The following is a 25,002-nucleotide window of genomic DNA, read 5'->3' on the forward strand; positions in this document are numbered from 1 at the left end:
GTTGTCCAACAGAAATGCAAAGATATTTCACACTTTTTAGTAGCCACATTACAAACGTAAAGAGAAATGGGCAAAAATAGTTTTAATAATGTATTTTACTTAATCTAATGTATGTTCCAGAAAAACATCTATTTCTGCTTTATTGACTATGCCAAAGCCTTTGACTGTGAGGATCACAATAAACTGTGGACAATTCTGAAAGAGATGGGAATACCAGACCACCTGACCTGCATCTTGCGAAACCTATATGCAGGTCAGGAAGCAACAGTTAGAACTGGACATGGAACAACAGACTGGTTCCAAATAGGAAAAGGAGTACATCAAGGCTGTATATTGTCACCCTGCTTATTTAATTTATATGCAGAGTACATGCATATAACGCTGGACTGGAAGAAACACAAGCTGGAATCAAGATTGCTGGGAGAAATATCAATAACCTCAGATATGCAGATGACACCACCCTTACGGCAGAAAGTGAAGAGGAACTCAAAAGCCTCTTGATGAAAGTGAAAGTGGAGAGTGAAAAAGTTGGCTTAAAGCTCAACATTCAGAAAACAAAGATCATGGCATCCGGTCCCATCACTTCATGGGAAATAGATGGGCAAACAGTGGTAACAGTGTCAGACTTTATTTTTCTGGGCTCCAAAATCACTGCAGATGGTGACTGCAGCCATGAAATTAAAAGACGTTTACTCCTTGGAAGGACAGTTATGACCAACCTAGATAGCATATTCAAAAGCAGAGACATTACTTTGCCAACAAAGGTTCGTCTAGTCAAGGCTATGGATTTTCCTGTAGTCATGTATGGATGTGAGAGTTGGACTGTGAAGAAGGCTGAGCGCCGAAGAATTGATGCTTTTGAACTGTGGTGTTGGAGAAGACTCTTGAGAGTCCCTTGGACTGCAAGGAGATCCAACCAGTCCATTCTGAAGGAGATCAGCCCTGGGATTTGTTTGGAGGGAATGATGCTGAAACTGAAACTCTAGTACTTTGGCCACCTCATGAGAAGAGCTGACTCATTGGAAAAGACTCTGATGCTGGGAGGGATTGGGGGCAGGAGGAGAAGGGGACGACAGAGGATGAGATGGCTGGATGACATCACCAACTTGATGGACGTGAGTCTGGGTGAACTCCGGGAGTTTGTGATGGATAGGGAGGCCTGGCATGCTGCGATTCATGGGGTCGCAAAGAGTCGGACACGACTGAGCGACTGAACTGAACTGAACTGAATGTATCTACAACATTATCATTTCAACATGTAATCAAAATTAAAGGCCAGTGATGAGAATTTTGCATTCTTTCCCCACTAGGTCCTCAATGTGGTTTACACCTATGGCACATCTCAATCTGCCACATTTCAGCTGTTCAACAGGCATATGTGACTAGCAGCTACCACATTTGACAGTGAAGTTCTAGCCTAAACATTTCCTTGCATGTTGCAGGTGTCATGTGCAGAAACAGTCAGGGTCCTCCTGACCACTAAAGGGCTAAGTGCATCATCCCCTCCCTAGATGGGTCCCAAGTCATAGACCTATCTAGGACATCAGCAGTACCGCAGCTGCCAACACAATGACCTGCCCACCAATCACCAAACTTCAGATAAGGTTTATAGAGGGAAGATCTCACATAATTAATGGATTTCTACAAGAGGCCCTTTTTATTAGTCAAAAAAGGGAAGACAAATTTAAAGGCACTTGAGGAGAGCAGCTGAATACGAAAAGCATTTTCCCAAAAACAGTAGCAATGAAAACACTTTTTACTGGTTGAATTTTGCTGCCTCTATCCTCCTTCTTGGAGAGGCAGCCCACTCCAGTGTCCTTGCCTGGAGAATCCCATGGGCAGAGGAGCCTGGTGGGCTATAATCCATGGGTTGCAAAGAGCTGGATGTGACTGAGTGACTAAACCATCACCAGTACCATCCCCCTGCTGCTAAGTCGCTTCAGTTGTGTCCGACTCTGTGCAACCCCATAGACGGCAGCCCATGAGGCTCCCCCGTCCCTGGAGTGGGTTGCCATTGCCTTCTCCACCATCCTCCTTCTACCCCTCAAATGTCATGTGACAGATTTTAAATGTTTTCCTATTGGATCCACGGGTATACCCTTCCCACTACCACCAACAGCAAACTCTTACTCTTAAAGAACCTCTTGAATTTTGACAAACATTCAGGAAATGTCACTGGTGGTGACCTTTTCAGTACTAGGGTCCCCAAATGATGCTATTTCTTCATCTCTGCTCCTGCTGTTTAAACCTAATCCTCCTCCCACAAACAAAGGTTTGTTTAGTGGGATAGAAGGAGGGAGGAAGTTGAGAGAGCTTTCACTACAATTTTTATTGTAATAAAAAGCCATCAAGACATTTGCTTTCTTTCTCTATGTTTTCAACCTACACAAGATTCTTTTTAAAAGCATTTTCTAAAATGTGCCTAAAGTAATCTTTTCCACAGGGAAACACAAACCAAACAAAACAGCTCTTTGTTTCCACTAACATTTAGCAAATAGAAAAGAGCAATACCTGGCACAGGGCTTCAGGCCTAAGGAAGTTGGGGAGGCCAAACTCACTTTTCACGTGGCCCCCTCTTCACTTGTGAGAGGAGAGAACACCAGCTGAGGGATTTCAGCATGCCCCATGATGCCAGTGCCATGATGTCATCAGAACTAGCAGCCAGCCTCTATAAAAGATACCTCCTGGGGGAAGAAGGGGAGCAACAGAAGAAAACCAGGAGTCCTCCTCAATCCGTGACACGTCTGTGCTCTGCCAGGGATGTGGACTGGAAAGAACACGGGGCCAGCAGTTAGGAAACGTCCGTCCCTACAAGCATTCAAGGGTTGGCTCCACTGCCACTTGGCAGGGACGTGGGAACTAGAGGGGGGACCTTTGGAGGAAGGCAGCAGGCTGGCCTAAAGCCACTCTCAAACCCAAGACTGTGACTATGATTTAAAAAAGGTCTTATCCCTCTAGACACTAACTAAACCCAGTTACCCACACACAGCCAGTTTCCTCAACAGTAAGTGAGAATGATTCCACCTACCTGGAAGGGTTACTGTTAAAGGGTAAAAACAGAACACTTCAGAGTCCCTGACAATATAAAAGATACTGGGTACATGGCAGCTATTACATGTCACTATCTGTGAAATTAGGTGATAATACAAGATGTCCTGCATGAGCTGGCTGGGGAGATGCTGCTGGCAGCTAACTCCACAACCCTTGGGCAGCATCTCCATCTTTGCTGGCACAGGTGACCTTTCCCTCTCGTTCTCCCCAAAAGCTAAGGCATGGGTGGTGAACTGTGGCCAATAGGACATGAAAGGATGTTTTTTGGGAGACATTTTATCTCAAATTAAAAGGGACACACAGAAGGAAACATCCCTCCAAACTCTTCAACATTAGATTATTGTGTCTGTCTCTGATTCATGGAACACTTGCACTCAGGTTGTGGCTATGAGGACAGAAGCCTAAGCACCAAGCCAATATGGTAAATCGGCCAGTAAATAGATGGAAGGAATCTGGATCCTTGATGTCAATCACTGGACCAAGCCCTTAAATGCTTCACTTAGCTTTTTTCTTGTGACATAAAGATGTCCTCCATGCTTATATTTTATGGTAAAGAGTATTCTACCCACAGCAAGTGCCCTCTGGTTCTACAGTATTATGAATATAAATTCAACTACCTAATCTCATCATTCCAACACCTTTCTAAAATTGAACTTGTCTTGCCTTTCCTCAGCTTCCTGACAGACCCCAAATACATGTGTCTCTTGTCTCTCATACACACCACACTCATCATCCTTGGGTCTTCACACATTTCGCCATGCAACTTGGAATATATTCTTCTTGCCTTGTCTACTCACCTTTTTGCCTTTCTCTGGAGCCAAATTCAAGGCACAATTACACTAAAATGCCTTTTCTGATCACTTCTAGAACATACCATTTCTTCCCCATTCATTTCTATAGCCCTCAGAGGTTGTGTATCACAAGGTTTATCATAAAAATAATAGAATCAGAGAACAAGGGTCATCTAGTCTAAACTGCTGGATAAGGAGAGAATTTACTCAGGTAACATCCTACAGTAGAGATGATGAGCCTATCTCAGATTAAATACTTTCAGCACAGGGAGTTTGCCATTTTAAAAGAGCAGTTCATTACTCTATTAGAATCTTTTATTAAAACAAGATGTGACTCCTATAAGGAGTCTTATAACCATTAGGTTATATCCAACCCTTGGATATTCTGGGTTGACTTCTGGACTCACATCCCCTTTCAGAGTAGAACTATCTCAAAGAAAAAAGCATTGCCTTATCCATATCAGTGTCCCCAGCATTTAACACTGTGACTGTTACGTCCTAGGCATGTGAAATGAGTGAAAGTCACTCAGTTGTGTCCAGCTCTTTGCAACCCCATTGACTATACAGTCCATGGAATTCTCCAGGCCAGAATACTGGAATGGGTAGAGCCATTCTCTTCTCCAGGGGATCTTCTCAACCCAGGGATCGAACCCAGGTCTCCCACATTGCAGGCTGATTCTTTACCAGCTGAGCCGCAAAGGAAGCCCAAGAATACTGGAGTGGGTAGCCTATCCCTTCTCCAGCGGATCTTTCCAACCTAGGAATTGAACCTTCCCGACCTAGGAATGCAGGGTCTCCTGCATTGCAGGCAGATTCTTTACCATCCTCGGCACCTATACTGATAAACACATGAGAGATCTAATCCCATCAACATCGCCTATAGCAGCTAAGAACAGACTCAACATCGTTCAAATTTTCTCTTCCCAGTTTGTAGAACTGGGAGTTAAGGCTGCTTATCAGCTCCAAATGCAAATGCGAACTGAAGGTCCATAAGCTCAGGAACCGTATTGTTTGTCCATGAACATACGACAGCGGAAAAAGCTAACAGGGCAAAAAAATAGAGGCAGAGAAAGCAAATGTACTGAGAGAATAGAGAAGACCTCCACACAACTTCTATGAGCAGAAGGAGGTGTAGCTCTGCAGAGCTTTCTAGATTCCCCCATGGCCATACATTTAGTGTTGGGGTTCCATAAGATGACTCTTTATCTCACATCTTTAGACCAATTCCTGTTTTTTGCTTCAAAAGGACTAAGTTTCCTAGTAGGTTTCTGTCACTTACTACCAAAAGAACCTTGGCCAAGGCTCTTCAGCTAACTCTGTCAAAGTATGTGTGAGTGTTTATGAAAGTCATTTCTGAGACAAACCAGCTGCAGGCAAAGGAATGGGATGGATTAACTACAACCCTTGACTAAAACATATTAGAATGATTGCACAAAATCACACTACTTAGAGTTCCCTTGCCACACCATAACTCTTTTTCTGCCCACATAAGAAAACCGACCTATATCTTTCAAAAGCAATAAACAGTTGAGCAAAGCTGCAGTCATCCTATCCCCAACTTTCCCTTTGAGAGCCTGAATCAACCCACAGGTGGGACCTCCCATGAGAGTTTCAGCTTCTCAGAGCACACAGCACAGCACAGCAGACACTAATCCTAAGGAGGGCAACCCTCAGCCAAAGAGCAACTATAGCCCCTGGTTCCTTCTTACTTTCCCCTGGGGTCCCTGACTTCCTTTCTGGTGACTCACGGGCTCTTTTGGAGCACCTCACCTTATAAAACCTTTATAGGGTGTTGCCAACCATCTTCAACTAAAAAGCCCCAACATTTCAAGACCTAAAAATAAGTAACCATACTGGCAAAACGACAGGCAGCTTGAGACATCTGGGATAGATAATGCCAACTGGTACCCTCTCCAATAACACCACATGGAAGACTGTATGTTCTACCAAACCAACAAAACCATCTCTGATCTTGAATCAATCATTTCATGATTACTGAGCATTCCCGAGATTGCCTGGGTTCCATCTCACTTCTGTTCCTCACCAGTACATTCTTAAGAAAGTGATTTAACATCTCAGCACCTCTTCTGGGGAAAAAAAAAATGGAGATAACAGGAGTAACTTTCATTGGTTATTCAGTTCAGTTCAGTCGCTTAGGCATGTCCGACTCTGTGACCCCATGAATTGCAGCACGCCAGGCCTCCCTGTCCATCACCAACTCCCGGAGTTCACTCAAATTCAAGTCCATTGAGTCGGTGATGCCATCCAGCCATCTCATCCTCTGTCGTCCCCTTCTCCTCCTGCCCCCAATCCCTCCCAGCATCAGACTCTTTTCCAATAAGTCAACTCTTCATGAGGTGGCCAAAGTACTGGAGTTTCAGCTTTAGCATCAGTCCTTCCAAAGAACACCCAGGGCTGATCTCCTTTAGAATGGACTGGTTGGATCTCCTTGCAGTCCAAGGAACTCTCAAGAGTCTTCTCCAACACCACAGCTCAAAAGCATCAATTCTTCGGCGCTGAGCTTTCTTCACAGTCCAACTCTCACATCCATACATGACTACTGGAAAATCCATAGTCTTGAAGAGACGGACCTTTGTTGGCAAAGTAATGTCTCTGCTTTTGAATATGCTATCTAGGTTGGTCATAACTTTCCTTCCAAGGAGTAAGCGTCTTTTAATTTCATGGCTGCAGTCACCATCTGCAGCAATTCTGGAGCCCAAAAACTAAAGTCTGACACTGTTTCCACTGTTTCCCCATCTATATCCCATAAAGTGATAGGACTAGATGCCATGATCTTAGTTTTCTGAATGTTGAGCTTTAAGCCAACTTTTTCACTCTCCTCTTTCACTTTCATCAAGAGGCTCTTTAGTTCTTCTTCACTTTCTGCCATAAGGGTGGTGTCATCTGCATATCTGAGGTTATTGATATTTCTCCCAGCAATCTTGATTCCAGCTTGTGCTTCTTCCAGCCCAGCGTTTCTTTAGTTATAAGTGATGATTAAATGAATTAATACATAGAGAGCACTTTAACCTCCTGGCACAAAGCACTGAATAAATGTCAATTTATTGACATTTGCATCAGCCAAAGTAGACTAGATTATTCTTTAATAACAAACAAACCTTAAATCTCAGCAGCTTAAAGCAACAATGGGTGGGTTCTGTCTCATTCTACATGTCTAGTGTGGGTTGGCTAGTGGGGAGGGGGCTCTGGTCACTGCAGCCACTTAGGAAACCAAGCTTACAGAGTCTCCAGCATCTTATAACATTGGTCTCTCAGTAAAAGGCTTTAGCGTTGACCATAGCATAAGAAACGCGCACTGCTTACTGGGTCTTAAATACGTCCACCTAAAAGTGACACAAATCACTCCTACTCCCATTGAATTGACCAAAGCAAGGCACACCTAACTTCAGGAGGGGAGGGAGGTGTAAGTCTCCTACGTACAAAGAAGGAGAGGGAACCCGAAATGGAAAGTGGTAAGCACTAGCAGCACTGACCACGACTACGTCCTACTATTATTACTCTATATCAGACCCTACGCTAGACATCCACCTTCTAGGGAGTATATCACATATGTAAATAACTCTGATAGGATTCTTGCAGATAACAAACCCCTTGCTTTATGCTGGACATTTGGCTTTAATTTCTCTGCACATGTGTATGGCGAGAATTCATTTTTGATGCTGAATCTGGTGAACATCAAAAATGCCAGGTTGTTCAGTTTAAGGATCCCATCAAACCAAGTGCTTGGTAAAAGGCAGAAAAGTACCTGGAGAATGGCCTAAACTGATTGTTATTTAGTAGTAATTTTTAAATAATATATTACTTTCTCTCTACTTGGAAAATCAATGGACACAAGCATTTTTTGTGACCAGTATTTCTGTTGTTTTTGGAAGATATTATTGCAAACTGAAAGAGCAGTGTTAAAATGCACTTAGGAGCTCCAATAATGTGCAACAATTTTCTTCAAACTGCAATAGAAAAAAAATCAACTGAAACATGAAAATTTAAAGCCCTATTACCCACTTCCCGTCACTTCTAATACGCATCTTAAGTGTGCTAATTGGAAAGGCTCTGCCATGTATACAGCTCTGTTTTCAAGATGACAACTGCTTTGCTTTTATCACTGGGCTCAATACCAAGAGGGGGATCATTTTCAAAATTCAAAGCGTTTTGATCTAGCTGTGTCAATCGGGCGCCTGCACTCGGCTGGTATTCACAGAAAAACACATGAACATTTCAGGCAGTGGGGCCAAGTCTAGGGAGAGGAAGGCACGTCTGAATGACTCAGTGGGAAAAGGGTGTCCCAAGATTAAAAAAAAAAAGGTCCAAAAACTGAAGAGACTGCCAAATGATCCTCTCCTCCTTAGGAAAGCTCACTGAATATGCTACAAATGTTTATTGAAGAGAAAATCTTTAATAAATCCCAAAAAGGAACACTCAGGCAGTTTAAGTACCACCCAGGAAAATGAGCAGAGATGGTATCGGTTTACACTCTTCTCCTCCACAATGACGAAAACACTGGGCAGAAGACAGCTGATGTGTGGTCTGGTGAGTGACTCATGCCGATGAGGAACTCTCAGAAAAACCAACGTTAAAAAAAAAAAAAAAAAACCAACGTTAATCCATGCTTCTGTGAGTCGCTCCATGTCAGAGCCCTATCTACCAGACCAAAAAGCTGGATCTTCAAGGGCTCTGAGTCCTAGAGAAGGAAGTTCTTCACTTTTTCCCCCTGCACAAATGACGCAGATGGTTCGCACACGTAGGACTAAGGCTACAGAAGGATCCGTTCAAAGGAGGACGCAATGCAAATTCAAGAACATCAGTGCTTCCCAATAGTGACAAACGGCTTAATTATCTACACTGGGGGCCGCGTGTTACAATGTTCACCAAAGTATTCACGGCAATGAAAATCTGGCATTTCCATCGATCAGAGCTTTCTCTAGGACAATACAGAGAGGTGACATTTTGATCATGCCTTCAACTCAATTGTTGGAACAAGCACATGGTGATCAGTGAAAAGTAACAAGTACACAACCTTGTCTTCCAATCAAGAGTTTTCAACAGAGGATTCATGATGAGGGTACCACAGACATCTGAAATTACATGCAAATTTATGTCCATGAGACATCAAGGACAAGCAAAAGGACACATGTACACTTGCCCCCTGACCAGCACAAACACTAGGGGTGCAGACCCTCCTCTCAGTTGAAAAACCCTGTGTAACTTCTAGCGGGCCACTCATTTATGCAGTTCTTCCATATCCGTGATTCCCTAGCCACATGTTCAACCCAACGTCAGATCATGCAGTACTGTAGTATTTACTACTGAAGAAAATCCACCTAGAAGTGGGCCCTTGTGGTTCAATCCCAAGTCACTCAAGGGTCAACCGTACTGTGTGTTTTCTTAAGAACGTCAGTCTCTCAAACAGCCTTGTTGAATAAAACATCTCTATCTCAGATCCACTCAAAGAATATCACTCTCTCCAAATATGAATCCTGAATCTTTTGGAAAAAGCTAAAAGGAGATCTGAGCTTGTTCTAGCTTGGCAAACATCCTTACATCTGGAGCAATGGTTCTAAAGCTTTACTGGTATGCATGGAACTTATTTGGAGAGCTTTTCAAAACATAGACTCAGCTTCTTCACGAAAGAGTCTCATTAAAGTCCCAAGTAACTGAGATGTAAGCAGTCTATGGACTACTCCTCAACAAACTCTGGTCTAATGGTTTCACCCCATGGGTCAGGTGCCACAGACAACTCTGAGTAGACCTCTCTTAAAAGAGAACCTCATAAAAGCAGAGGCCCCACTGCCTTCTGCTGGGGCTCTAGCCGGCTCTGTTGTCATCTCCCTGGTGTGCTGCACACCCTGCTCCCCCGGATCACCTGGCCTCAGAGCTGCCTAGGCCTCAGCCTCTCGCCTGTTCCTGCTCTGCTAACGTGACCCGTGTTACCCAGGCCATCTGTAACACACGTGACATGCTCACCAGTCTGAAGCTGTTCTGGGGAAGCTGGCTCTTGTTCCAAGGGCCACAGTGGCTCTCGTCTTGGGCACTGTGGATTCTCCCCAGGACACAGCCATAACCTGTGAACACAAGCTCACTCCAGTTATTTACTGTCAATCAGATCTGTTCCTACTGGGTCACCTGTTCACCTAGAAGAGAGCCAAAGAGATGGAATAATCATATAACATAATTACAGTCTAAAAATGGCGAGGTATGAGGGAATAGTTATGGGGACAAGGTGTCCCACTTGCTGACAAACACACAAACCCTATGGCCCTGAATTGCCAAGTCTCCTATTCACCTCTCAACTAAACTAGCAAAACAGACTTACAGAGATAATCAGGCCCCAGAAGAAAGTGTGTGTGAATACTGGAAACAAAAATATATATATATAGATTCTAGAAGCTCTGTCAATAATCACTGGCTGGATTCCCACTTCACCATTTAACTATAAATCCATACTCACTAAGGATTGTACCACAGATCATAAATACCTGTTTATATCACGTCACCACATTCAGAATTGCCCCCAGAAAATCATTACCTGGCAAAGAAAGTTTGCAGTTTGGAACATGGTAGTAATGAAATGCTCTTCTGCATTTCCTACTCACGGTTGAAAGAGCAGAAAGAAACCTCTAAATATATATATACTTTAGCATACAATCATAAATATCTACTGCCCTTCCCAAAGACACAATGCATGTACTAATTTATACCAGGCTGCTAACTTTTTGTTTCATGCTATATTGATGGACTTGACAGGTTTTCGAAGAGTTTATAACTGCAGCAGTGTTGATCTTATTTAAAGAGAATATTAAATCAAATCCCTTGTCATCGGCATAAAATCTCCTTTAGCATCAACAAAAGGCGGCAGTTTTTATTGATTCCCTGATACAAAAGATGTATGAAGTGGACGGATGCTGCTCTGCCAAAAAAAAAAGTCACAATTAAAGCCTGTGAAAACTATTAGTCATCGTAAAGGTCATCATCGACTTTTAATGGTATCCTAAAGGGAAACAATATGCTTCATTTCAACATCAAGGGCACAGAGAATAAAATACTGTATTTCCAGGGTGAATATTGCAGAGAGTACCCAGAAGCCTTATATAAATACTTGTTGTATCAAAAGGCAACCCTAATAAAACAGAATTCACATCACTCAATTCATTGTCCACATTCATGATGAGGGAATTTCCAGGGGGACAGCTGATGAAAAATGCATGCACACAACCAGATGTGCTAAGTCTTACTGAATGAGCTGGTACAGGAAGTGTATCTGCTTCCAGACCCGAGGAGGGATCACAGACTAATCAGGAAGTAGAGATGAGGGTGTGGGCTCCAGTTTTGCCAGCAATGAGCAGGGAATCCCTCTGCCCCAGGCCCTCAGCTTCCATACCTGGAAAGAGACTGAGTCTAGTTTCTTCGCTTCCTCTTAGACCAGCGAGAGCACACAGATGTACTTTTGCAGGCTAACTCTGATTGCTGGAGTAACACCTCTCTGGATCTCAGTCTCCTGAATCCTAAAAGGAAAGGGGTCCTGTGCTAAGAAGGATTCTGAATTGGCATCCAAGCAGAGCAGGAAAGAGTGTCCTGGTGACTTAGCCACGTGCTCCAGGGTTGCCAGAAATGTGCATGGCAGCAGCCAAGCCAGCTCTTAGCCCTAAAATGCCAAAATTATATAAAACTCATTCCAAGAACACAATAAGTGGACATCCTTTTCCTGGTCTTAGGGGAAAAGCTTTCAGATTTTCACCATTGAGTGTGGTGCTATCTGTGGGCTTTTCATATGTGGCCCTTATTATGTTGAGGTGTGTTTCCTCTTACATCCATTTTGTTGAGAGTTAGTCAAACTGATACTGAATTTTATCAAATGCTGTTTCTGCATCTATTGAGATGATCATGTAGGTTTTATTCTTTATTACTTTAATGCAGTGTATCACATCAATTGATTTGTAGATATTGAACCATTCTTGCATCCCTAGAATAACTTCCATTTAATCATGGTATATGATTCTTTTAATGTATCATATAATTTATTTTGTTGAAGATTTTCCCATCTCTGTTATGGGGATATTGACCTGTAATTTTCTTTTCTTATATTATCTTTGTTTTTGGTACCAAGGTAATACCAGCCTTGTAAAATAAGTTTGGAAGTGTTCTCTCTCCTCCTATTTTTTGGAGAGTTTTAGAAAGATTGGTAGAATTCTTTGAATGTTTGGTGGAATTGACCAATGAAACTTTCTGGTTCTGGACTTTGGTTTTGTGGGAGGTTTTTGATTAGTGATTCAATCTTCTTACTAGTGATATTATGATATACATTTTAAAAGATTTATTATGTTTTTGTGCAGAAGTATGACTAAATAGGCAATCTTTATTTTAAAGTGTTATTATGATTAAAACTTATTTTTCTTATGTCTATTTGAGCCTAATTTTCTGTAATAAACACATTTTTATACTGAGGGAAAAAAAAAAACTCACCCCAAGAACATTGTTGTTGTTTAGTCGCTAGGGCATGTCTTACTCTTTTGCAAACCCATGGACTACAGCTTGCCAGGCTCCTCTCTCCATGGGATTTTCCAGGCAAGAATACTGGAGTGGGTTGCCATTTCCTTCTCTAAGGGATTTTCCTTACCCAGGGGTCAAACCCATGTCTCCTGCTTGGCAGATGGCTTCTTTACCACTGAGCCACCTAGGAAGTCCCAAGTACCTTGCAAAGAGCACCTAATACATTGTCAACTGACTTATGCAAGATAAACTGCTGTCATGTCATGCTGGCTATGTACAAAGTTCAGACCTCAGCAAGGGAGGGGGATGGTACTTAACAGTAAAGGATAAAAGTGCCATGAAAATAACCAGGAAGCCAACCATCTAAATTCCATCCATGTTTACTCACACGCTGAGGCCTTAGGACCTCCTCCAAAAATCTCCTATTCATATGGGAATATGCTGCTATTTTCATCCAATGTTTTATATTTATTTATTCAGTAAGGGATTTCTAAGGACCCACTAAGTACAAATAACTGCACATGAAGTGAGGAAGCCATAAGGAAGGCAGCATGCAGAGTGGTTAAGAGCTTGGACCCCGGACTGAAATTATCAGGCTTCAAAACCCGGCTCCTCCACTTGCTAGCTGTGTGATCTTGGAAAGGTTAATTACCTCTCTGAGTCACAATATTTGAATCTTCACAAAGAGGACAATACTCTGAATAAGTATTTTTATTATCTCCATTAGCATCATCGTCAATACCTTGTACCATTAATGCCAAGGAAGCAGCAGGTCAGATGAGGATACTACACAGCAAGGCCATGGATAATTCTCACAGGGGGCTGCGGAGAGAACACGTCCACTATTAAGACAGGCTGCAGGAGGCCTTGAGGAGGAGCTGAGCCAGCAGCACTCCAGAGGATGGGCCACATCTGGGGGGCTACAGTCAGGGGAGGGGACCTCAAACAGAAGGAATGACATGAACAGAAGTAGAAATGTGAAAATGATGGCAGGCAGGGCTTTCTGATACAAGGGCTTCACTGCAGGGTGCTAGTGCTAAGTCACTCAGTCGTGTCCAACTCTGTGCGACCCCACAGACAGTAGCCACCAGGCTCCCCCGTCCCTGGGATTGTCCAGGCAAGAACACTGGAGTGGGTTGCCATTTCCTTCTCCAATGCATGAAAGTGAGAAGCGAAAATGAAGTCGCTCAGTCATGTCCAACTCTAGCGACCCCATGGACTGCAGCCCACCAGGCTCCTCCATCCATGGGATTTTCCAGGCAAGAGTACTGGAGTGGAGTGCCAATGCCTTTTCCGTCACTGCAGGGTACAGTCAGTCAAAACTGTGGAAAGCCTTAAAAGTGGGCTAGGAATTTCACATTTTCCCAAAGTGAGTGTGGAGGTAACGGAAGCAGTGTTCTAAGAAATGAGGGCAATTCCTTACGAAGCCTTAGAAAGGATAAACATCATTACTGGAATCAATGCCTAAAGATGCTTCTCTGTGTACAGAAGGAAAACACACACACACACAAGTAAAGTTTGAAAACAGTGCAACACCTTCCTCTTCTTTGGAACCATATGTTGAAGTGCGCCGAATAAAAATACGCTTCCATATCATATACAAATGCACGCTAAGCACGCTATACTGTTCAAAGTGCTTTCAGACACACTGCATGTGAATGGCCCTCAGCCACCCCTGCCGCACCCCTCACCCATCCATCAGTATCTGGCCATCCCAGTTGACGTCTTCCAGCTGGTACTACCCCAGAAAGACGTTTCCCAGATGAAAGACACGTATGTATTTCTCCAGAAGGCAGGACCATCTCATCTGTGACTTTTGGCACCAAAGACCTAGACTGAGAAAGGAGGTGTTGCCTCTACTCGGGCTTGATACTGCTTAAATTCACCAAGACAAGGGCGATTTTTTTCCAAAAAATAAAAGGAACGTCCTCTAACAAATAAACAATTTACAAATGTCCATGTATGGCAGGCCTGCTTAACAAGAACCCAACTGAGCAACAAAAACACACTCTATTGTGATCCATAATACGATCCGAATGTTCAAAAACTGCACTTAACTCATTACTCAGAAATATGTCCCTTGCTCAAAATGGATAGCTCCTTAATTTCACCTCCAAGACAGTAGGAAAAATGACACACCTCTCTTTATGCACTCCCTGTTTAGAATCAGCATAAATATAGGTATATTATGTTTTCCATGTAAGACCGATCAAAGAACAGCACAATACTGCGCAGCCTCGGCATTATTCTGCCCCATTCCCACAGTCTTCTATATGAATTCTTGTCATTACATCAGTTTAATCCCCTGCCATTTTCGGCCACTGTTCATCAGGCTGATGAAAAGCACAATAGCCAGCATTTAATGTGACGGCGCCTTGTTCCAACCTGCCTCCTTTAAAGCAAAAGTTTGTCGGATGCACAAAATTCCCTTTACAGCTCATTTGAGATGCATAAACAATCCCAAAGACAGGAAAGAACAAAAAGAATAATTTGCCGTTTTAAGGATCTGGGCTGCTTGAGGGAAGCCCTGAATTCTGGACTCTCTGTAGATGGCCGGGCCGGGCCATGTCGCCCACTCCACCTCACCCTTCAGCAGATGAGCCCAGGACTGCCCAGGCCCACACCCTCGTCGGGCTGGCTGTGTCTTTGCATCATCTCCTCAGAAGGCTCTACCTCTCCTGACAATCCTGGAGGGGGAGTGCACTTCCCATCCATGCCCCACATGCCCCTCCACACACAAACCCTGGCCATATGCTCACTGCTCACTCCATCTTCGTGCTGTTTCCACTCACTGCGATTTAATACAGCAGCGACAGCCACAGGACGGACCTCAAGCCAAAGTCACAATGAATTGAGAGGTGAGGACATATTCTGCACACTCACCCCCCAACAGGGATCCCAGAGCTCAAACATGGAGAGGCCAGAAGAAGCCCAAGGAAACGCAAAGTACACATCAACCTAACGAGAACAATTCTGGAACCGCCCTAAAATCCACCAGGTGACACCTCTGCCAGCAGGAGGTGGTCTTGCGAGGGAGAGAAAAGCAGGACACAGGAAGGAGAGGCATTTTAGAAGCCCAGGACATAGAACAGGAAGAACTGTGGGTCAAAGAACCCCAAGCTACATTCTCTCCCCTAATTTCCACTGTCTAAATAAACCAACCGTGGTTAACACGGGATCCCAGCACACAATGCAACCGTCTTATCCCAAAACCACAGGTGATCACTGTAGCCTGTGATCTATTAGGGGGAGTCAGGGCTTGTAAGCTGGATCACTTGTCAAGGATGGGAAAAAAGGGAAGAAAGGTGATCAACTTTACCCTGATTGGCTATCTAGAATCTTCCGGCAGTGCCGTGCTACAGTAACCATACCTCAATGTATTCATGTCTTTACAGGAGTGTGTCTGTTGTTATGACAGACAGATTGGGAGAAAATCCATAATCTTACCAGAATGTTCAAAGATGCTTTCCATATTTGTAGAGGGATGTCTCCCCATTCCCAGGACAATCAACAGCTTGAGAATTAGCCCAGATCTAAATAAATATGAATGATTTTTTATTCATTTAAATGTCTTTAATAAATTTTATTAAACAATAATCAGATAATTTTTATTTTGTACTTGACTCTAAAATATTTAAGTCATTCAAATACAGCTGTTAAATTCTTACAATCATTTTCCCAGCTGCTTTGTATTTTTCACTTCCTAAAGTTTAGCTGGAACTGGGGATGGTGAGACGGGAAGAAGAAACACATCTGTAATGGCTATTTAATAAGCTATGCTCTGTGGCTAAATAATTATACATATATTTATAAAGACTCTCATTCTTTTAAAATTAAATAATATCAAAATTTGGTTATGATGGTTATGAATGGTTAACAAGAAATAAAATCTATGAGATTTCTTGAGTTCTCAGTAACCCTGCTTCATGGTTTACCTCACATTCAGGACAAAGCACTTTGCTGCTGCTCCCATCACAAAACATCAGTGAATTCTCAAAGATAACTGAGCAGTCTTAAAACTTTTCTATTAAAAAATTCTGATTACTGACTTCCCTGCTGGGCTTGTGATTAAGAATCTGCCTTGCAACACTGGGGACACAGGTTTGATCCCTGGTCCAGGAAGACGCCACATGCCACGGGGCAGCTAAGCCTGTGTGCACAACTACTGCGCCACCCGCTAGAGCCTGCCAGCTGCGACCACCGAGCCCTCACGCTGCAGCGACTGAAGCCCAAGCACCTCGAAGCTGTGCTCTGCAACAAAAGAAATCAACTGCAGTGAGAAGTCCATGCATTGCAACAAAGAGTAGCCCCTGCTCGCTACCAGTAGAGAAAGCCTGGGTGCAGCAAAAAAGACTTACCACAGCCAAAAAAATAGAATAAATAAATAAATCTTCTAAAAATTCCAATTATGAAAATATGAACTTAAATCACGATGCCTCTGGTCTTGTGCATGGGGTGAGCCTTCTCAAATCAAATTATTTATGTCTTGGCCATAATATTAATCTCCCTCCCTCTCTCCTTGCTTTTCTCTCACTCTCATCCTAAAAATCTGAATTGCAAAAGTACCACATACAGAGGTTCATTCAGTAAGAATTGATGGTTACAGAAATCACATAAGGCCTCTGTGGCTTCCAGGAAAGTAACCTGTCTGGAATCAATGACTTCAAAAGCTCCTTTCATCACCACCTTATAGATACCCAGAGTCCTGATCCCTTTGCATGGCCTCAACCACCCCACCAACTCCCAAGTCCAATTCTACTTGTGAATTTTCCTAGCCACCAGGCCAAATTTACTGCCAAGTCAGGTGCCTGGAAATATCAACGCCTTCCTTTGGATTCAGATGCTCCATTCACATCTATCCTTATATGTCTCACTGTGATACATTTTCTTTTTACAAGATCCTGTAGTCCTGTATGAAATACAGACTGTGCATCTTAGGTAAACCATACTTCTTTCTGACCAACCATGACCTCATCAGTGAATTCGCCCAAGAATGACTCAGATTAATACCTGTACTTTCTCCAACCCCTACTTCAAGCCCCTAGCTCACTAAGCCTCTGTACCTGACTGCTAAATGGGCTCCCTGGTTCAATTTACAGATAAGAAAACTGAGGTCCATACGGGCTAAATAATAAGACCCTTGGCCTCATAGAAAATGTCCTTCAACCAGCACTGGAGGAAATAGGTTCTTAAGTCCCTGAAGGGCATTTGTGAAGAGCATCACCAGAAAGGCAGTGCAAGAGGAGGGGAGTGTGTTTTACACCAGAGTTCTCTCCTTACCACAAGCCAGTGTTACCTCCTGTCAGCCTCCTACACTTCCCCAGCCTTCCTGTCTGCAGCTGGCAAGACCCTCCATCCACTCCCCTCAGAGCATGCTATCCACACACAGGGACCATTCAACTCAGGCATGGAGAAGATGGCCTTCTCAACCCTTACTCTAAACCCAAGAAACTCAAACTAGCCAAAACAAAGGACAAGATTTTTTTTTTTCTTAAACCATATATCTTTCCTACTCATGATGGGTTTCTACCTGCCTCAATTCGATGAATCATCTCCTCCTAAAACACACACATCCCAACAGTAAGCCCCTCCCAGAGCTAGCCCCAGGGCTACAGTCCTGGGGAGCAAGAGCGCGCACATCCTGGGGCTTCGAACATGAGGAGACGGGAAGTCAGAGTGGAGGGATCCTCAGCTGGGGCTGAGAGGAAAATAATCGAACCCTTGAAAATTGCAAAGCACAAGATGCCAGAAGAGATCCCTCACTGTCACAGCTGCTTACCATAGAAATCTCTCCTCCTTTGGGGATGACATCAGCAGACCTGCTTTTTTGTCACCAGTAACTCCGCACTTGCTTTAATTATGCAGCACACCAATAGAAATTTTCTTTCTGATCACATAAATCACATCGCCCTGACACTGGGCTCAATAGGCACGGCTGGAACAATGTGGTGAGAGCTATCGACTCCATCGCTCAAGTCCACAAGGTGTATCATTTAGCCGAGAGTGATAATTAGACGCAGAATATACTGAAAACTGTCAATAGGCATGTCAATAGGAGAACTCTTAGCATCTAACACCCAGTGAATCAATGGTGTTTTTCAGCTATAAAATCAAGAAAATGATAGCTTTCAAATGAATGGTGGAAAGGAAACAGGAGACTCCTTGGGGAGGAATAAAACAGCTCAATTTTCCCTTACTGAGTGCCTCTCCAACTACCTCACTCAATGGAAAAGGTCACAGAACATTACAGCAAAATATCTCTGAAACAAGATGTACAACAGCGCTGGGACATGACATGATGCCTGGGTACCCCACGAAGCCCTCGCGGTCTCTGCCCTGGTGGGAGTGGCGAATAGGGCAGCAGATGTCACCAGAACCAGAGGGCGGGGCCGTGAGAGCAGGGAGGAAGGTAGTGATGGGGCACCGGGGAAAAACGAGTACCCCGATCAAACAAAAATGAGACCCAGGGCACAGAGTGGGGGATGGCAAAGGGGGTGTCTGAACCCACCAGAGAGGAAGTGAGCAGTTGGACTGGTTGCTGATGGAAACACCACCTCTCAGCAATGATCAATTACACTTCACAATCAGTGTCAATATTAACAGGCAGTGATTCAATGCTGCTCCAAGTACTCTGCACATAGGACTTCATTTAATCCTCTGTGCAGTTCTATGCAAGGTGGCATCATTAGCCCCATTTTAAAGGTGAGAAAACTGAGGGACAGATAGGTTAAATAGCTAGCCTGGGGGCACACAGCTGGTAAGCAGCAGGGCTAGGACCTGCACCCACTGAGGTGTGCTCTTGCACATCACAGTTTGCTGCCCCTCGTGCTGGCCTGGCAGCACTCAGCTACACGCGCTTGTTTCCTTTTAACAAGAGCAGGGGGCTGGTGGACCTGAGGGATACTGTGTGTCCCTGGGCAAGTCTTGGGATTTCCCAGGGTCTCGGCTTCCTCATGTGTGGGGAGTGGGGGCATGATCATGAGACCTGGGGAGTGTGTTACAAGGTACTAAGCTAAGTGACCTTACACCCTCTCACTCACACCCTGAAACCATTTTATAGATAAGTAAACTGAGTCTTGGAAAGGCTTCATAAAATCTCTGATCTCACAGAATGTGTTAGAACCCAGTGGGTCTGACTCTCCAGTTATGCTCTCAAATGACCACACAAAATTGAAGGCTGCAAGAAGTCTCTGTGCTCAAGTTGTCAGGAACCAATGGTCAGTATGCTTGGCGGTCCTCCACAAATGATGGGAGGAGGGGGAAGGGCAGGGGAAGGGAGGAGAAGGGGAGAACCAGGAGGCAGAAGTAAAGGAGCTGGAAAGTACACACATTAATGCACACATCTAAACAGGATCGCCAGCAGCTTAAGTAATTACCGAATTAAGAAATGTACATGAGTTGCTACTTCTAGTTTCAACCTAAGGTACTGTTTATTTAACTGATTGTTGGTGCTCTCTTTAGCCGCTTTTACTATATTAAATGGCGGGGGCGGATATTTTTAATCAAACAAAGCAGTAAATCTGATTTCAAATAACACTAAACATTTACTAAGTGCCAGGTTCTGGACTTGATTCTCTTATTTGATAGAAAGTACCTAATCTTCTTTGTTTTTGAAACTATCACTTTTTAGAAATAATATCCTCTGTAATGTGATAAAAAAAAAGAAAACCCTACCAAAGACACTGCCTTCAGTAAAGTAAACCAGCTGTCAGACCAAGGACAGAAATGGCAATCTTATAATTAACTAATCATTAATGGACATTAGCCAGATGACATTTGCTATGACTTAACCAGAGAGGTATGTGGCTATACACACACAATCTAATACTTCACCACGCCCAAAGCTTCATGCTAGGTCTGCCTCCCCGACTCAAGTGTTCTTCCCTATCATGTGTATTTTCCTATGTAGTGGGAGATTCTTCAAGATCTGATTACTGCGAGGGCAAGAAGGAAGTCTGGAACACAACTGATTCTGTGGGTAGCCTCACCCAGAGGACAGAAGAAGCTCTTAGCAAATAATATCATTTGATCAAAATCAATCTTTCCCTGGTGGCTCAGTGGTAAAGAATTTGCTTGCTAATACAGCAAATGAAGGTTCCATCCCTGGGTGGGGAAGATCCTCTGGACCCACTGCAGTATTCTTTCATGGAAAATCCCATGGACAGAGGAGCTTGGCAGGCTACAATCCATGGGGTCGCAAAAGAGTCAGACACAACTTAGCAACTACACAACAATAACAAATCAATCCTCATCATCTGTCATCAGTCACAACAGCTCTCCAACTGGTCTCCCTGCTTTTCCTCTTACTCCCTAAAATCTAAGATAAAGGCTTTAAATAATTACGTTATTTCTCTATACAAAACCATCCAAGTTTTCTATCGTCTCTCCCAGAGTAAATACCAAAGTACTCACTATGGCTTCTAAGGAACCAAAATGTCATCTTCACTCCAGACCACACGTCTCCTGGTTGCTCCTCAAGCTCACTGACCACACTCCTGCTCAGGGCTTCGCATCTGCTGTTCCCTCTGCCTGCAGTGCTCTTCCTTAAATCCTCCCACGGGGGGCTTGTTCTCATTCTTCTGTTCTCTGCGCAAGGATTTCCCACACCAGCAAGTTCTTACCTTAACATGCTCTCTGAGCACATCCACAAACACACCCACCAGCTCCTGACTGGACTCCTCTGTCTTCAAAACACTGATCACAAGATGACAGCTGTTAATTATTTGTTTACTGTCTCCCTCTTCCTACTAAAAAGGGAGCTTCGGGAAATGGTGACTTTGTTTTTTCTGTTTGTTTTTATTCATTGCTGAACTACAGATGCTAAAACTGTGCTTCATGCACACTAGGCTTTCAATCTACCACAGACGAATACATCCAGATGTGCAAGAAAAAGTTAAAAATCAGTGATGAAAATAGTCAAAGCATCAAAGTTAATTCCAAGCATCTTCAGAGAGCACAGCTGGAGATTTCCCCCAATAAGCATGGAGGTCACTCTTATTAAACAACATTCACCAGGAAAAATAGAGGTAAGGTGAGCCAGGGGTCCACCTCAAGACCCATGCTCACTGGAAGGGGTTTGCATAATCAGAAAACCCAAGTCACCAAAATAAGAAGAGTGAGAAGAACCCCAAAGTCCTTTCATATTGCTAGCCCTATTTTCAGCCCTATAGAAGAATATAAGAAGGCTATTCTGACTCTGATAACAATGAAGTAAATTGTGTCAGATCAACTCTCTCTCACAGATAAAAATTATAAACTCTGGGGAAAACATAAGCAACAATTAATTGAAGGCACTGGAGAGCTACCAAAGCAGGCAGAAAATGGAGAAATTCAATGACCTTTATTAAAGAAGTGAACCATACCAGGTGATATCAATGTTTAAATGGCTTTTCCATTGAAATCATGTTGCAGTCTGCACTGCTCAAGGCAGCTAGAACTCAAAATGAAATCTGTAAACTCACTATCTTAAAGAGCCAGAGATCAGGGTTGACCAAGTGGTTGGAAATTATAAAGGGAAATCCCAGAAGAGAGGAGTTACAGAGATAGGAAATTTGCATATACCACTTCACAAATCCCTAGCTCATTCCTGAACTGAGGATTCCCAGGAAAATAAAATTCCAAGTAGCCTGGCAGAAACTAACAAGTGAAAGGCTGAAAGAGCTTCTAGACATTTCATAAATTGCCCATCATGAGGGATCAGAGTTCAGTGTTGTAATTCTGACAAGGTAAAGGGACTTAGTCAATACCTTGGCTTTATATCAAAACCCTCAAATGGAAACACTTAGATGTACAGACTGTGCCCCAGGATTATGACTTTGCACTAAGATCAATAGCAAAATTAAAACAGAGTTCCCTAAGAAGATCTAAAAAGAAGACTTCAGAAGTTTAAGGTTATCAGCCAGTAATGTAAGTGCAAAAATCAATCTAAAATAGAAGTTAACAGTTTTAAGAGGAATATAAGAGAATCCAGAGTCTTAGCAACATGTTAACACTGTATCTTGAATACAGTAAAAAAAAAAAAAAAAATTCTACACAGAAAAATGACTCATAGTCAAAAGAAAAATCAGGCAAGATAAACAGACCCTGAGATAATCCAAATGTTTAAATAAGCAAACAAGACTTTAAAAAAGTTATTATAAATCTTTTCAAGGAATTCAAAGAGAGTCAAAATCAGTTAAAAAAAGGGGAGGGGGAATTTCAAAATAAAATTTTAAACTACAAAGAACCAAATTCTATTTATAACAGTAAAGTATCTAAAAAGACAAAATAAATTACTCAATGATATTAACAGCAGATGGGAATGCTATGGGGGAAAGGGACTATTCAACTTGGATAGAGACCATTAGTATTTGAAGATCAATATTATTTACTTGATAATAGCCTCAGTCAAATATGGAACAATAAGTGGTCTGATACACATGTAACTGGAGTCCCAAAAGCTGAGACGAGAGAATGAGGCAAAAACAGCTTTTGAACAAATCATGGGCAAAAATTCCCATATTTGTGAGACAACAACAACATACTGATCAAAAAGGCTTTATAAACTAAAGTTGAATGAGTATAAATAAAACTACACCAAGGTTCTATCAACAAAAGAAAGTTCAAAAAGTATCTCAAGGACAAAGACACATTTAATTCAGAAGACCGCAAAGCAACTGATAGCCAACTTCTTACTAGAAACAATGAGTGTGAGAAGTCAATAAAAAGTATCTTTAAAAGAAACAATAAACCATCAATCCAGAATGCCATGTGCAACAAAAATATCCTTCAAAAATGAAGACAAAACACAGAGTTTTACGGATAAATGAATACTGAGATAATTTATTACCAGATGACCTTCATTACACTAAATTATGCTTCATTAACACTTAACAGAAGTGTTCCTAGGCAAAAACATATCTATAGGGAGAATGAAGAGCATATGAAATGGGAAATATTTATATTAAAGGTATCTTTTGTCAACATCTCTTTAAATGTAAACTGACAGCTTAATACAAAAATTATAAAAAATATATCATGAGGTTGGTTTTTTATATAGATGCAAAACAAATGACAAAACAGCACCAAGAAATGAGGAGAAGGTGAACAGAATGGAGTTAAACTATTGTGAGGTTGTTACATTTATATGACATTGTATCATTCTAACTTTTGAGTAGGCTATGGAGAATTAGTTATAACTGAGGATGCAACATCTAATCCATGAAAAACTAAAAAGAAAATAGTTGAAGAAGGTTGAAAAGGGAGGGGATATATGTACACCTATGGCTGATTCAGTTGAGGTTTGACAGAAAATGACAAAATTCTGTAAAGCAATTATCTTTCAATAAAAAATAAATTAATCTGGAAATAGAACTGCCTTATGACCCAGCAATCCCACTGCTGGGCATACACACCGAGGAAACCAGAATTGAAAGAGACACGTGTACCCCAGTGTTCGTCGCAGCACTTTTTATAATAGCCAGGACATGGAAGCAACCTAGATGTCCATCAGCAGACGAATGGATAAGATAGCTGTGGTACATATACACAATGGAGTATTACTCAGCCATTAAAAAGAATACATTTGAATCAGTTCTAATGAGGTGGATGAAACTGGAGCCTATTATACAGAGTGAAGTAAGCCAGAAAGAAAAACACCAGTACAGTATACTAACGCATATATATGGAATTTAGAAAGATGGTAACGATAACCCTGTATATGAGACAGCAAAAGAGACACAGATGTATAGAACAATCTTTTGGACTCTGTGGGAAAGGGAGAGGGTGGGATGATTTGGGAGAATGGCATTGAAACATGTATAATATCATATATGAAACAAATCACCAGTCCAGATTCGATGCATGATATAGGATGCTTGGGGCTGGTGCACTGAGATGACCCAGAGGGATGGTATGGGGAGGGAGGTGGAAAGGGGGTGCAGGATGGGGAACACATGTACACCCGTGGTGGATTCATGTTGATGTATGGCAAAACCAATGAAATATTGTAAAGTAAAAAATAATAATAATAAATTGATTCTGATTAAATGTCTTGGAAACCCCAAAAAAAATAAAATTATTAAAAAGCTACATGAGAAATTAAAATATAATATTAAAAAGTATTTTGCTTACCTGCTGCCAAGTCGCTTTAGTCATGCCCGACTCTGTGCGACCCCAGACACAGCAGCCCACTAGGCTCCCCCGTCCCTGGGATTCTCCAGGCAAGAACACTGGAGTGGGTTGCCATTTCCTTCTCCAATGCATGAAAGTGAAAAGTGAAAGTGAAGTCGCTTAGTCATGTCCAACTCTTCGTGACCCCATGGACCGCAGCCTACCAGGCTCCTCCGTCCATGGGATTTTCCAGGCAAGAGTACTGGAGTGGGGTGCCATCGCCTTCTCCGATTTTGCTTACCTAAAAGGAGGCAAAAAAAGAACAAAACTGTAAAAACAGTTGGGACAAATAGAAAATCCCTTACAAAATGGTAGACTTAAGCCCAAACTCATCAATAATCCAACTCTTTGCAATCCTGTGGACTATACAGTCCATGGAATTCTCCAGGCCATAATACTGGAGTGGTAGCCTTTCCCTTCTCCAGGGGTTCTTCCCAACCCAGGGATCAAACCCAGGTCTCCCGCACTGCAGGTGGATTCTTTACCAGCTGAGCCACAAGGGAAG

At 42.6% G+C, this 25,002-nt stretch overlaps 1 protein-coding gene across 2 annotated transcripts in view; it reads right to left on the minus strand.

Moving 5' to 3' along the window:
* LRMDA (leucine rich melanocyte differentiation associated) overlaps nucleotides 1-25,002 on the minus strand; it is a 1,316,517-nt gene that overhangs the window by 913,687 nt on the left and 377,828 nt on the right. The window contains exons 3-4 of one of the 2 annotated variants that reach the window (XM_086381846.1): nucleotides 24,459-24,738; nucleotides 9,825-15,880 (exon numbers count right to left, since the gene is read on the minus strand). The exons of the other annotated variant lie outside the window; for it this stretch is intronic. Of the exons in view, the coding sequence (XP_086237972.1) occupies nucleotides 9,825-9,919 (95 nt within the window). The 5' untranslated portion in view covers nucleotides 9,920-15,880; nucleotides 24,459-24,738. The remainder of the gene's footprint in view (nucleotides 1-9,824; nucleotides 15,881-24,458; nucleotides 24,739-25,002) is intronic. 2 annotated transcript variants of the gene reach the window in all.

This window comes from Bos grunniens, chromosome 28 (assembly GCF_055505025.1).
Source record: "Bos grunniens cultivar Pamir isolate PY7600 chromosome 28, Bosgru_T2T1.0, whole genome shotgun sequence".
Classification (NCBI taxonomy): domain Eukaryota; kingdom Metazoa; phylum Chordata; class Mammalia; order Artiodactyla; family Bovidae; genus Bos; species Bos grunniens.